We start from the raw sequence: 12,905 nt of genomic DNA on the forward strand, positions 1-12,905 counted from the left end.
AAGCTAACATGTTTTGTTAGTGATCTTAATATACCATTCTGACTGCTAGTCAAAGTGAAAACTATGCTGCATGAGAGGAGTATGACAATATATCCTTTGTGTAGGGTAAATTATATTATCATTTACATTTTATTGAGGGATTTAATGAAGGATAGCTTGATTCTTCTATATTTTTCCTATATTCATTTAAGATCTGAGTATACAGATCCAGACACCACTAAATTACTCTCAGACCAAGGAGGAATTTTCCCAGCTCAGGAGGAACTTGTTTGGGAATCAGTTTTTGGAAACACCAGGAGACAGAAAACTTCCACTGAAAGACCAACATTCAGTGAAGCTGCTTGGGCTTTGAAAGCTAAGACAACACTGTGAGTACTGAAAGGTCAAGTATAGCATAAATCAAATCTGTAATTGATAATAAATGTCTTCCAGCTCTGGCAAATTATGTACTTAATACGTAGTAATGAATATTGTTTTCTGAACTGAGTGTCTGTGATTTTATCTTCAGATGAAAAGAACCAAAAAATTTCAGATTTTGCAACTGAGCTAAAGGATGTGAATGTTGTTGAATCCATCAGCTACTGGCCTCTAGCTTGTGTTCTAGTGAGTTTTTGCAGTGTCACAAATATTATGCATAAGGAGTATTTATATTTATTTGTGTCTAGGATCAGTGCTTATCTTTAATGTAATCTAGAATGAACTCTTACAGTAAACACTGAAGTTATTAGAGAAATTGTAAAATCAGCCAGTACTTCCATTTATACTCACAGCTCCAGCAATTTCAAAACACTTGAAGAAGCACAACTGAAGAGTGAATTTAGTTCCATAAAACACAGATCAGCAGTAACATGCTTTTTTCTATTTATTTGTGATAATTTTCTCAGAGCTGGGAGAAATATATATTTTAAATTCAGAGTGGTTTTTTTGTGCTGCTCTTGGGTCCACCAAGCCCAAGGTGTGAGATGTCAGTGTCTACACTGCAGACTCCATGATACTGACACAGCACCAGGAAAGCAATTCCCTAAGAATTTTGCCACAGAGCTCCCTGTGAGAGGATTGACTGACAAAGATTTTTCAATCTGATGAAGAACTAAAAGGGGCTCTTTACTCTTTCCAGATTAAATGAATTGACTCATAACGTAACCCATGCTGGTGAATCAGCTTCTGATTCAGGTAAATCCTGATTCTGCTTACCTGGACTGTCAGGGGGCTGTTGGCAGGAGTGTGGTTGCTTTTGGGGGTGGAGATGAAGCATGGGTGATGGAAGACAGGGTGAGGACAGACGCAGCAGAAAGAAGGGAAGAAGGCTCAAGCTTCTGTGGTCTCATCTGGGACTGGGCCTTGCCTCCTCTTGCACTGCCTGGAGAGGGGGTCCTGGTGAAAAGAAGTCTCTGGGGTTACCAGGCCGAGAAAGGAAACAGAATCCTTGCAACTTCAGCAATTGCCTGTGCTGGTTTAGTAAGAAGTTGCTGGTTTAATTGCTGGTATGGGAAGGATTTCCTGCCAGGTTCCTGGAGGGTGGCACACTGGTGTGCCCAGGCCTTACTCTTGGAGGAGTTGTATCAGCAAATATCCAGGTAATGTCAGATGGGACTGTTCAGCAACTGTTCTGTTTCCCTGGAAAACACTAGGAGTACCCAGCTGCCCCAATAAGGTAACGCAGAAGTGCAGATGTTCCTGGTCACATTTCTCTTTTGTTAAATAGTGTCATGTACCCAGCTGCTTCTGGTTCTGTATGAATAAATTCTGTCGGCCTCAATATTAGCTTGGCTTTGATCGTGGTTGGTTCAGCCACAGATAAATATATAAATCAAAAGGCTTGGGAGCTTTTAGAACAAGACTTAGATTCCACTGCAAACAGAGGTACAAGTAACTTAAAGATGATGCTTTTATGCAACTACTCTTTCCTTAGAAAGCAAGACTTGGATTTTATACACAAAATAATTATTCTGAGGCAAATGTGAAATAATTTAGACCATAGAGGTCAGGGTTATTGTTGGGGAAACAAGTTCAGAAATACACAGGTTGTGAGCAATCCTACCTTACTTCAGCTTAGGCACGTTGGGTTAATGGTTATTGAGGCCTAGTTAGAGGTTTCTAAAAATGAGCTAATGGGAAAGAGATAACTTAATTGGCAACAGAAGAGGAAAATAATTATGTGAGAAGAAGTGGTTCCGTGAGAATGGAATGTGTAATTGGAATACAAAGCCACCTGCATGATATGATGGTGTAACAAGGCTTCTCTATATCAGTGAGTGCAAGTTGTTAATAAGGATTTCACACAATCATACTGATGTGCACAGGGAATCCTTGAGCCTCCACAGACTGTTTTACCGCAGGTTATAATTTTCGTTAACTTGAAAATTACATGATGGGACAACACTTATAAAATCTACTTTCAATTCCTGTGTTGATAACTAAGGATGCAACATCATTTGCTGCAAAGAGTTTAAGGATGAACTATTCTCTGGTTTTCCTAGACCATGAGAAAAACTTGGGCAAGCTTGAAAGTCATACCCCAGGGACAGCATTCAGCCTCTGTGCTGTGTGCATGTACATAATGCCATCTGAAGTTGCCACCTCCACCACTAAAGGCAAATGAGCCTGGTATTTTAGAGAGCAGTCAGGACTGAGAGAAACCCCTGACTTAGCCCCCCTCATAAAATGTGAATCTATACGTGACAGTCACTATGGCACTTCACCTTAATGTACTGGATCATATAAAAGTGCATTGTATCTTCTCTTCTAATCTTGAGACACCATTAAGAATGGCTCACTGTGTTGGAAGAGGCTTTCTTAGTCCTTCACAACTAAATCATCAACTGGACTACAGAAGGAAAAAGCAGATTAATCAACTCTTTTCTCTTGTTACCCAAGTGGTTTTAGGTTAAATTTTTTTGCTGCCTTTATAAAATAATGTCTATAAATAAATTACAGATGCCAAGTACATTTTATTGTCTGGCAACTGTGTACAAAAGCGCTGAAAGAAGCAAATCAGCATCATTACTTAAGTGGAAGAAAGTGAAGGGAAAACTCTTAAGATGAGAGAGAAGGAAAAGAAAGCAGGAGGGAAATGGGAGCTAAACTGTGGACACTCCCCCAAAAGGTCATGGGAGGCAATGGAAGGAATGAAGCTGGTGATAGAAATCAGCAACACAGATAAACATCAAAAAAAAAAAAAAAAAAAAAAAAAAAAAAAAAAAAAGCAATCTTCAAAAAAGCAGCAGGCAATCAATCTCAACATCCTGGCCTCCCAGGAACTACACTCATAGGGTCAGGAACTTCCATGTAACACCAAGTGCCCACATAAAAAACAATAACCCAGCACCCAAAACTTTGTGACACAGTGAGCCACAGAAGTCATCCATAGGAGAGGTCCCATGAGAGCCTGCAAAGACCAAGCCAGGCCAAATGATGCTGACAAAATAACACTCAGGTGTAAAAAAAGAATCTGAAAACTGAGCATATACAAACCTTAAAATGATAAAAAACTGTGCCACTCAGTGCTAAAATTACTCTTTTGTTTTGGAAATACTACTAGTTACTACTGCATTAGCACAGAAAGGGACTGAAGGCGTTTAAAACCACAGTGCTGCTGGCTGCTATAAGGCAAAGTGAAGCAGGCTGTTAGAGTGCACACCACAAATACACACACGTACTAATATTTTATATAACACATCAGCAGCATGTTGGACTAAGCTGGCCTTTTTAAAAAATACTGTCTGGAATAACTTATGTTCCTGATTTTATCTCTTGCACAAGTAGACTCAAAGTCTTTGAATTTCCTTGCTACCACTGCAACTGTGGTAACGCTCAGAATTTCAGCTGTCTTGGCTTTCCTATATCAATCCTGCTAGCTTTAAATTGTGGTATCACAATAAGAACTGAAACTATTTCTCCCTCTGCCTTATTTTGGTTGTTCTGGGACACATTCTGCCTGTAATTGATAAAAATAAATCTAGCATGGCCTGTTCAAAACATTGAAAATATTTTCTTGAGAAAAAAGCGCAGGTTTCTTTTTCAGAGAAGGTAAATATTAGTGCCCTTTATGAAACAAACAGGTTCAAAGTCTAGAGGGGTAAATATTTTTCCTTGTGTATAACTCATGTTTCAGTTTTCTACCCAGGCCTGTATCAGCATTCAAGCTTTTCTTTCCATCTCTTACAACATGCAAAGGCCCACCTTCCCCAAGCTCTAGTGCTAGTTTGTGAGCTGAAATTTCTTCATGTGACTTAGCTGCATGGTCCTCATTAAAGCCTTCCAGACACCATGTGGATAAAAAACATTTGGAAGAGCCTCCCAACACCCTGAGTATCCATCCCCTTGGTGTAGCAGGTCAGAGCATCACTGGAGTGCATGGCTCCAGCAACAGCAGGGAAATGAGGTGGAAAGGGGGTCTTCACTGTGAAACCAGAAGTATCTAAAATAATATTTTCTTACTATGCTTAGTATGATGAGAATGTAACCAAAAAACATGAAATATAAAACCTCGCTAGATAACACTTGCTTTGATGGTAGTTCATCTGCTGGGTGGAGGATGCCTGAAGCTGTTTGGAGCCCAGTCACCACTGCTCAGGATGCCACGGTGAGGGTTTCGCCCCTGGTTTGCAGCACTGCAAGATTACAATGCTGCTTGAGGGATAATCCCACTGCCCTCTTTCTGTGCCAGGTTGAGAGCTCATGCCAAGTGCCATGGGGCATCCAATGCCCTTGTGCCAGTGAGTGGCATCAAGCTTGCTGTTTGCCAGTCCAGCTGAAAGCTCTGCAAGGAAAAACTGTGTGGGTCTGCTTGAGACAACATGGGGTAGGAGGCAAAACATGAGACTTGCAAAGAGGAGCCACAAGTCCTTTGCCCTGCAGGGCTCAGTTTCCACTTGGCTCCAGGAAATCACAGAACCACAGAATTGTCGTGGTTGGAAAGGATGTCTAGAGCACTGCATCCAACCATCAGTGCAGAACACACCAAACCACACCACAGCATCACCACCATCTCACTGGAGCATGTCCTGAAGGGCTTCAGCTACATGGTTTTTTAATACCTCCAGGGATGGTGACTCCACAGCCTCCCTGGGGCAGCCCATTCCAGAACCTGACTACTCTCTCAGTAAAGAAATGCTTCCTCAGATCTAGTATAAACCCCAAGCGTGCAAGTACTATGGGGACAGAGGTTCAGAGAGACCCAGATGCTCAGTTACTGTTCCAGTTACATCCCATCCACTACTCAAAAGTGTGCAGGATGCACACCTGGTGGTTTTAAAGGAATCTCTGCGTTTATCCTGTTTTACACCTGGCAGTCAAGTCACAACCGTGGATGTGCTTACAAAACCTGACAATCACCTTCGTGTCTGTCTGTCCTTCAGGGTCGAGTTTTGTCCCCCTGCATCGGAGGAAACAGCAGAGAGGAATCGGGACACACGGCAGCCCAGCTCTTGGGAAAGCAAAACACTTCAGTGCCTCCCAAGTAAGAAATGATGGCGAGCCTCCCGACCGGGAAGGTGGCATGTGCTGGGGATCGAGCGGGCCCTCAGCCCTACGGCCTGTGCTCGGCGGCGGAAGGCCGCACGGCAGCGATTCACCTCACGGGACGCTTCAAACGTGGCTGTGCCGGCGGCGGACACGTCCGTCAGGTGCACGAACGGCCGGAGAGACTGCAAATGAGGACCCGTGTGTACCGGTACCTGCACCGGACCCACGACGCCAGATCCCGGCTCCCGGTGCCGCCCACGGCCCCTCAGCTGCGCCTCTGCCTCCGCCTGCGCACGCGCAGCGCCTCTCCCCCACCCCGCGCCCGCTGTGAGGGGACGGGAGAGGCCGCCCCGCCCCGCCCCGCCCTTCCCGCGCACACCACCCGTGGCCGCCGCCCATTGCGATTGGCGGTGTTGCCCCTTCTTCCCGCCCCCTCTGGGAGCCGCCGCCCGTACCATTGGCCCCGCCGGCCGGTGGCGCCTCGCCGTTGGCTCCGGCGGCGCTGTGGGCGGGGCGGCCCTGCCTGGCCGTCGCCGTGAGGTACCGGAGGGCTCGGCAGCCGCCGCTGTCGCCGCCGCTTCCGGATCTGTGGTGAAGCTGTCGCGGAGGGCGATGGCGTAAGTGCGGGGGTCGGCGGTGGCGGTTCGCGGCAGGCGGGGCCGGGCCGGGCCGGGCTCGGCCCGCTGTGGAGCCACCGGGGTGGTGCGGAGGGTTCGGCCCCGCCGCTGTCTCTGGGCCTGTCAGGCCGCGCCGCCGGCGGCCTCTGTGAGGGGAAAAGCAACTCTCCCGCGGAGCGGCTCTGAGAGGAGCTGGGTGCTGCTCGGCAGCCCCGTGGAGCCGGCACGGGTCTCCGCTGGGCCGGGGAGAGGGTTCTGTGGAGTGGGGCGCGGCCGGGCCGGGGAGGGCTCGGGGGGCCCGCGCCTCGCCTCGCGCTCCGCCGGTCCTGAGGAAGCGGCGACCCCCGCGTGCTGCTGCCTGCGGACAGGGGGCGGGAGAGCTGCCGGAACGGGCGGGCCTCGCCCTGCCCCGCCGCTCTCCTGGGAGCGGTGCGTGAGGAACTGGGTTTCACGGGTTCCTGGCTGGGTTTTTGGTTTGTCTTTTCCCCATTGCATGTGTCTTTTGTAGGGTTACGCCCTGTAGAAAGAGCATCAGGTCAGTGGCCAGGAGTTCAGGTGCTTCCAGTTTTGTTTGGTCTGTGAGGAAAGTTTCGTTTTCCTTTCCCTGGCTGGTGAGAGGTGACTCTGCCAGCACCTGCGGCCCCGACGGGGTCTGAGACACACCTACACACCCAGGGAGGCACACACAGAAGCACACACCCACACAGACACACACAGGCACACACACACTTAACACAGAATGCATTTCACATTGTCAACAAAAAAAAATTCTGATGTAATTTATGAATTTCATGTGCTCTTAAAAAGTTGATAGGGTGGAGGACAATTTAACATTCACTATGTAGTAAATATCCCAGGTATAAACTATATCTGGATTTGTTTCCCATCTTAAGAAACACCTCCACAGCAGCCTTCACTGAACTTTAAGGAAACTTCCAGAGTTAACTGCAACAGATATATCTATGTGCATAATCTTATCAGGCTTACTAAGAAAATACACGTGATTGCTGCCATGGCAGTTCTTCTGTTGTATAATTTAATTAGTTAATTATACTTTTTTTCTTGCTTTTATTAATTGTAGCAATGCAGTCTTTTTTTACAGTTTTTATGTGTAAAACATAATGACCAGATCAACAGTTGGGACAGAAATTTTGGCACCTGGGGAGAAAAACTGAATTATATGAGGGAGTGGCCCTCTGACTTCTGAAAGTGTGTTAACAGGTTATTCAAACAGTATTTGATAAAATTGGGTTTAAGGCCTGATTAAGCAGTTCTCTAAACAGATGTTTGAAGATATTTGCTTAGCATCATGAACTTAATATGCACAATTTGACAGTGTTCATAAATGAGTAGATTTTGGTCATGCATTGCCTGGGGTTGATTGGGGGAAGGTACCTGCACCTCCAGGACTTCTCTAGAGGGGGCTTTCATCCTCACGTGTGTGGCAAGCTTAACTGAGTCACTGCTTTTGGGAATGCTGTTAGAAAACTTTGGCATGTGAAATGTGCATCAGCTGCTCTCAGGTAATTGTCCTTTTGCATCATTTTGTCTCGTGGGAAGTAGGCAAAAGTTGACTGCTTGGAGTTAGCAGTTTGCAGAGTTATCCTGTATTTATAGTCGTGTTGAGATACTCTGCCTTTTCCTACTAACTTCTTATCTTCTTCATAACTTCTTAGAGCACTTGTTGCTCCACCAAAATCCATGGGCTGGCTGTGGGCTGGGACAGATGCTAATGAAGACCTATATGTAGTTCACTAAGGATGATGGTATATGTAGCTGTGAAACTCATTTTTAGTTTCCTTTATGGCTCAAACTGTGGTGATGTGTCAGAGAATAAATTTAAAGGAAGTAGTTCTGAAGAAAAAATAATAGGTAGGGTGCAGAAGACTTGATTTCATAGAATGTTTCAGAGGTACAATGCAGCAGTTCAGATTTTAAAAAAAAGAAGGGGGAAAAAGCCATTGCTTGTTGTTGAGACCAAACCCAAAAAGGAATATATTTTTTTATACATGTGTGTACGTAAGAAGAGTTCTTGTTTATTTCTACTGTATTTCTGTTCTACTGAGAATAGAATCCTCTAGGTTCTGTTGTTAGGATTTGTGCTTCCGTGCTGTGGTTTCAGCTCAGCGGAAGGTTGTAGCAAGATTTCATCAGTATAATTAGAGCAGTTGTTTAGTTTGTTTACAGTTTACTGCTGTTGTTACCTGCAGCAATAGCAGAGGGCAAGAGAATAGGCCTGAGTTTTACTACTTTGCTTAAAAAAAAAAGTTACTTTTTATTTGGGTATAAGGTACAAAGAGGATGCAATGTGTTAGAGGGCAGAATTGCTGTGTGCATCTTGTCAGTAGAATATTTGCTGTGAAAATTAGATCAAGTTTGGAATGCTGGAAGCAGGCTGCAAATGAAGCACTTCCTTCAGGATTGTAACATCCCTTGTGTCATCTTACTACTGAGAGAAATGGATTGATGTGTGACAAAAGTAATTAAAAATCATTTTTGAAAGTGTGTTAACTGTGTGTTTCTGCTATAAAGAATGCCTGTCTGACCAGGAGGAGCAAATCCTCAACACTATTGAACCCTCACATCTTCAAGACAGTCTGCTGTCTGCTTTGAACACGCTAAGTGCTCTAAACATAGCCTGAAAAGCAGGCCCCAAGTGTTTGAGTTGGGGCATCATAAATAGAGGATTTGGCTGTAAGTCTCCTTGCTCTGGACATCTCATTTGCAGAAAAAGACCACATGATGTTTTAAAGGACTGCTGTGTAGATAAATACAAGTATTGGCATTCTGTCATTTGAGTTCCACAGAATCTTTCTCTTCTCCCAGGAGAAAGCTAATACTTTTTGCATGTATGAACAGTTATGGTTAACGAGAGCCCCAAGTCACATACTGAATAGTCAAGGTGTGCTTAGGAAAAAAGCAAAAAAGAAAAAAGCAGAGGGGAAGGCAAGTTAACCAAAACACTTGTCATGGTTTTGAATGGTTTTCCGCCATTTTAACTGAGCTCATCCCATAAACTGTAACAGAGAACAGGAAAATGGTGCAAATAAGCGCAGGGAGGTAAATGTGAGGTTCAGGGTTTCTTGTTCTCTTTGGTGTGCTTTCTTGTTTGTGTCAACAGTTAGTAAGATTCAGACTCCAAACCTAGTTCTTTAAGATTTGGATAGTGTATTTGTACTTCAGAAGAATACAGTAGCAACATAAATGTAAACTACAGGCTCCTCAACCTTTGAGTCACTGTTCCTGCAAAGTGCAACACAGTCAATGTTTTGCAGGAAATAATGCTCTCAGTCAAGAGAAAACTTAGTTGGGAAGACCTTAGTTTTTGAGCAGCATTACATCTTGAGAATAATCAGTAATTAGAAGTGTTAGCAAGAAAACTAACAATATATCCAGTTTTTCCTGTAATATCCACACTACCTCTCACTCATAACTTGAAATGAAAATGAGGAAAAAGCTGAAAACCCCCCACCTTTATTGCACTTGTTTCTTCCCTGCCTTTGGGTATACACAGTACATTGACCTAAAAGCCTATGTTTTGAACTAAAATGGGAGTCCGAAGAATAAGTGCTAACAATTTGTTCATTATGTTTACTGTAAGAGGGAATGAAATGGGGAGGAAAGAACATGAAAGTAATAAACAGAAGCAAACAACAAAAAATCCAATGCCAATACACCAGACATCACTTCCAGTAGGGATGATAAAGAAGCTACTAACTTAGTTTCCCTACAAAGAGGAATAATAACCGTCACACACACACACTTAAAAGAAGCCCTTGTTTTAGAAGGCTGTTAGAACAACAAATTAAATCACATAATGCACTGTGATTTGCTTTAAGACATTCACAGTACCTTAATAAAAAACCCACATGTCAACTTGCATTAGGAAGCAGATGATGCCTTCCATGCTGTATATACTGTACCCAGAGATTTAAGTCCTGCAGCACTCGGCAATCCACCTGCACTTGGCCACCCAAGTTATGAGTGAGAGGTAGTGTGGATATTACAGGAAAAACTGGATATATTGTTAGTTTTCTTGCTAACACTTCTAATTACTGATTACTCTAGATGTCATGCTGCTCAAAAACTAAGGCCTTCCCAACTTAGTTTTCTGTTCTAGAGCTTTTGACTGAGAGCGTCAGGCACTTCATAAAGAAAAGAAATAACCACATTTAAAAAAAAGTTTTAAAGATTTTTTAAACATTGAATACTGCTAGGAAGTCAGGATACCAGGATCTGAAAGTGTTTTGGTTTTGTTGTGGTGGTTTGTTTTTTTTTTTTTAAAAAGCAGAATTGATGCTTAGATTCTTTTAAGAATGCTTGACAGCTAATATCCAAGTTAGAAAACTTTACATGAATCTAATGCAAGCAAAATACTGTTGTGTAATTGAAGATGTTACTGAGTTGAGCTACTCCCTGCTAATCACACTTAATTAATATAACCCGGTTGCAAAGTGATTTATAGGTGATTTGAATAAGTAAGATGAGAAGGACTGGATTCTTGCTCTAGAACAGACACTATGCAGTCACTTTTTGTAAGATGATGGCAATTCATCCTTAAGCAGAACTGATGGATTAGGAGGTTATGGGAATTTTCCATAGCTCCTGAAAGAGTCTCCTTCAGCTTTGCCATGCAGGCAGGGTTTCAGTCTTGGTTTGTATTCCTTTTTTGAATGTTAGGAGGCTCACTTGCATGTTCACTTACCTTTGAAGTACTGCTGTGGTTCAATGTCTTTGTAAATTCCTTTGCTATTATATGCTGTACAGAGCATTTAGGGTCATAAATCTGGAGAGTGTAGTTTGGCATTTTGTTGATATATGAGTTGTTCTAGGGAAGCAGGTGCCTGGAAACTGCCTATTTCAGCAGAGATGAGTGGAAGTGTTTTTGGAGCTCTAGAGTAGAAGAAAGGGTAGCTGAGAATAAGGAAGATGTTAAGATGCTATTGAAGGAATAAACCAAGTAAATTGGTACTTGTGTGAAACAGACTGCTAGAGATTATTTAACATGGTATGTGCTTATTTTTCTTCAAACTATACTGTACTTGTTACTAATTTTAGTGGGTGTTTTTTTGATTGTTTTTTTCCCTTCAGTTCTATAGGTGCTGGAGCAAAACCAGTAAAAACAACTTAGCAATGGATCAAAGGAAGAACGATAGCTTTGTCCCAAGCATCACACAGTTGGAAGACTTCCTCACAGAACATGACTCCAATGTTGTTTGGTTGTTAGTAGGTAAGGTGAATCTAATCTTTTTTGTTAAATGTTTTTGTCTGTGTGCCTTCTCTAAAGGCTGTCATACCAGTATTTAATTTCTTACCAAATTATGTCAGAACACTGAAAATGGTTTCATTTGTCACATAGCTGTGTAGTAAGGTGTAACAAGGCTACCTAAATAATTCAGAAAGAAAAGAAATAGCATCAGAATAATCTGGTGATCATTGTTATACCATAACAAAGGATTAGCATTGTAATGCATGTCATGCGTATACAGTAACTTTATTATACTGCTATGCCATTTTATATGGTATAGCTTGAATACCATATAAAGTGATATAAAGTGTTTAGTGACTTAACTTCTGGTCTAAATCATGTGCCTCAATAAGCCCTTAAGCCAAATCATCACATACTTGGTTATGAGCTGTTGTAAATGTGCTTATTTAGGTATGCTGGCTTTTCTATAACAATAGTGCTATTGGTTAGGTTTGTGTGTAGGTACTTTTACTTTCTGAATCTATGAACATGTGTTCATAAAAATGAAGTGGTGTTCAGGTCTGGATGAGAGTGCTAGAAGTATGTGATGAATTCTGACTTTTCCAAAGGTAGATAATACCTACTTTTCAGCCTTCATTCTTGGACCTGGAGTGAGGGATGGTGTAGGAAATGGTGAAACAGGTGATGAATTCTAGAAATGAACATGTTTCTCAAAGAGCTGTTGCTCAATTTTAGAATAATTTCTTAAAATCATGTATAATAAAGCTTTTGAAATGTAGCTTGCATGTAGTTTCAATGAAGAGGCTTTTAAAATCAAGAATAAAGAGATGTTGAGAATTTATGTGGTCTGTCATTTAACAGCAGAGACTGATCTGGTGAGAGGAGATAAAAGAATAGGCTACAATTTGTGGCAGAGTTGAAACTAGTGGTAAAGGCAGTGGATTAGGATTGTAGTGCCTCAAGACTGCACTTGTTGCTGGTTTTTCTCAGCATATGTCACATTAAGAGGGTTCCTTCCTGACTTTAGGTTTTTAGAAGTTAGGTGTAGTTAGTGTTGAACTTTGGTCTCAAATTTATTACTTGAATATGAGTCATCCCACCTTTCTCCCTGCACTGATAGACCAGCAGCAAGTAACATACTCACCTGAAAGTGAGGGGAGGTGAACACTGTCCTGGGAGTGTGCCTTCAGTGAAAGTTAAGAACAGTTTCTTTCATGACATGTAGCTCTAGCCTTCCTTGTCTTCTTTCTGTGTAACCACTCACACAGATCTGATGTGTTTTATGTGTCAAGCAGCTTACCTGCCTCCTGTGTGTATGAGCTGCTTGAATTTTGGCTCCATGGAATCAGTTTTCCAGTAAGGAGAAGACAAAGTCAAAAGTCTTTCTCTTCTACCTCATCTTTCATCAAAGCACAGGTGTTGTTACACAGCAGTTGAACATCCCACTACAAAAGTGAAGGAGCAGTTAAAGGACAGGCTGTTTTTGTTTTTTGATGGTTTTGGTTTTTTGACTAGGCATCTGAAGTCTGCAGAGTGAAGGCATCATGCCCGTATGACTTTCTGCACTTTTTCCATTAATGGCACAGTTAATCTAAGATTTTCAGTATGAAGCA

At 42.7% G+C, this 12,905-nt stretch overlaps 1 protein-coding gene across 1 annotated transcript in view; it reads left to right on the top strand.

Annotated features, from left to right (window-relative positions):
* Positions 1-5,984: 5,984 nt before the first annotated feature.
* KIAA1109 (KIAA1109 ortholog) overlaps positions 5,985-12,905 on the top strand; it is an 86,753-nt gene continuing 79,832 nt past the window's right edge. The window contains exons 1-2 of the mRNA XM_030450371.1: positions 5,985-6,083; positions 11,175-11,313. Coding sequence (XP_030306231.1) covers positions 11,217-11,313 — 97 coding nt within the window. The 5' untranslated portion in view covers positions 5,985-6,083; positions 11,175-11,216. The remainder of the gene's footprint in view (positions 6,084-11,174; positions 11,314-12,905) is intronic.

This window comes from Calypte anna, chromosome 4B (genome assembly GCF_003957555.1).
Source record: "Calypte anna isolate BGI_N300 chromosome 4B, bCalAnn1_v1.p, whole genome shotgun sequence".
NCBI classification, from domain to species: domain Eukaryota; kingdom Metazoa; phylum Chordata; class Aves; order Apodiformes; family Trochilidae; genus Calypte; species Calypte anna.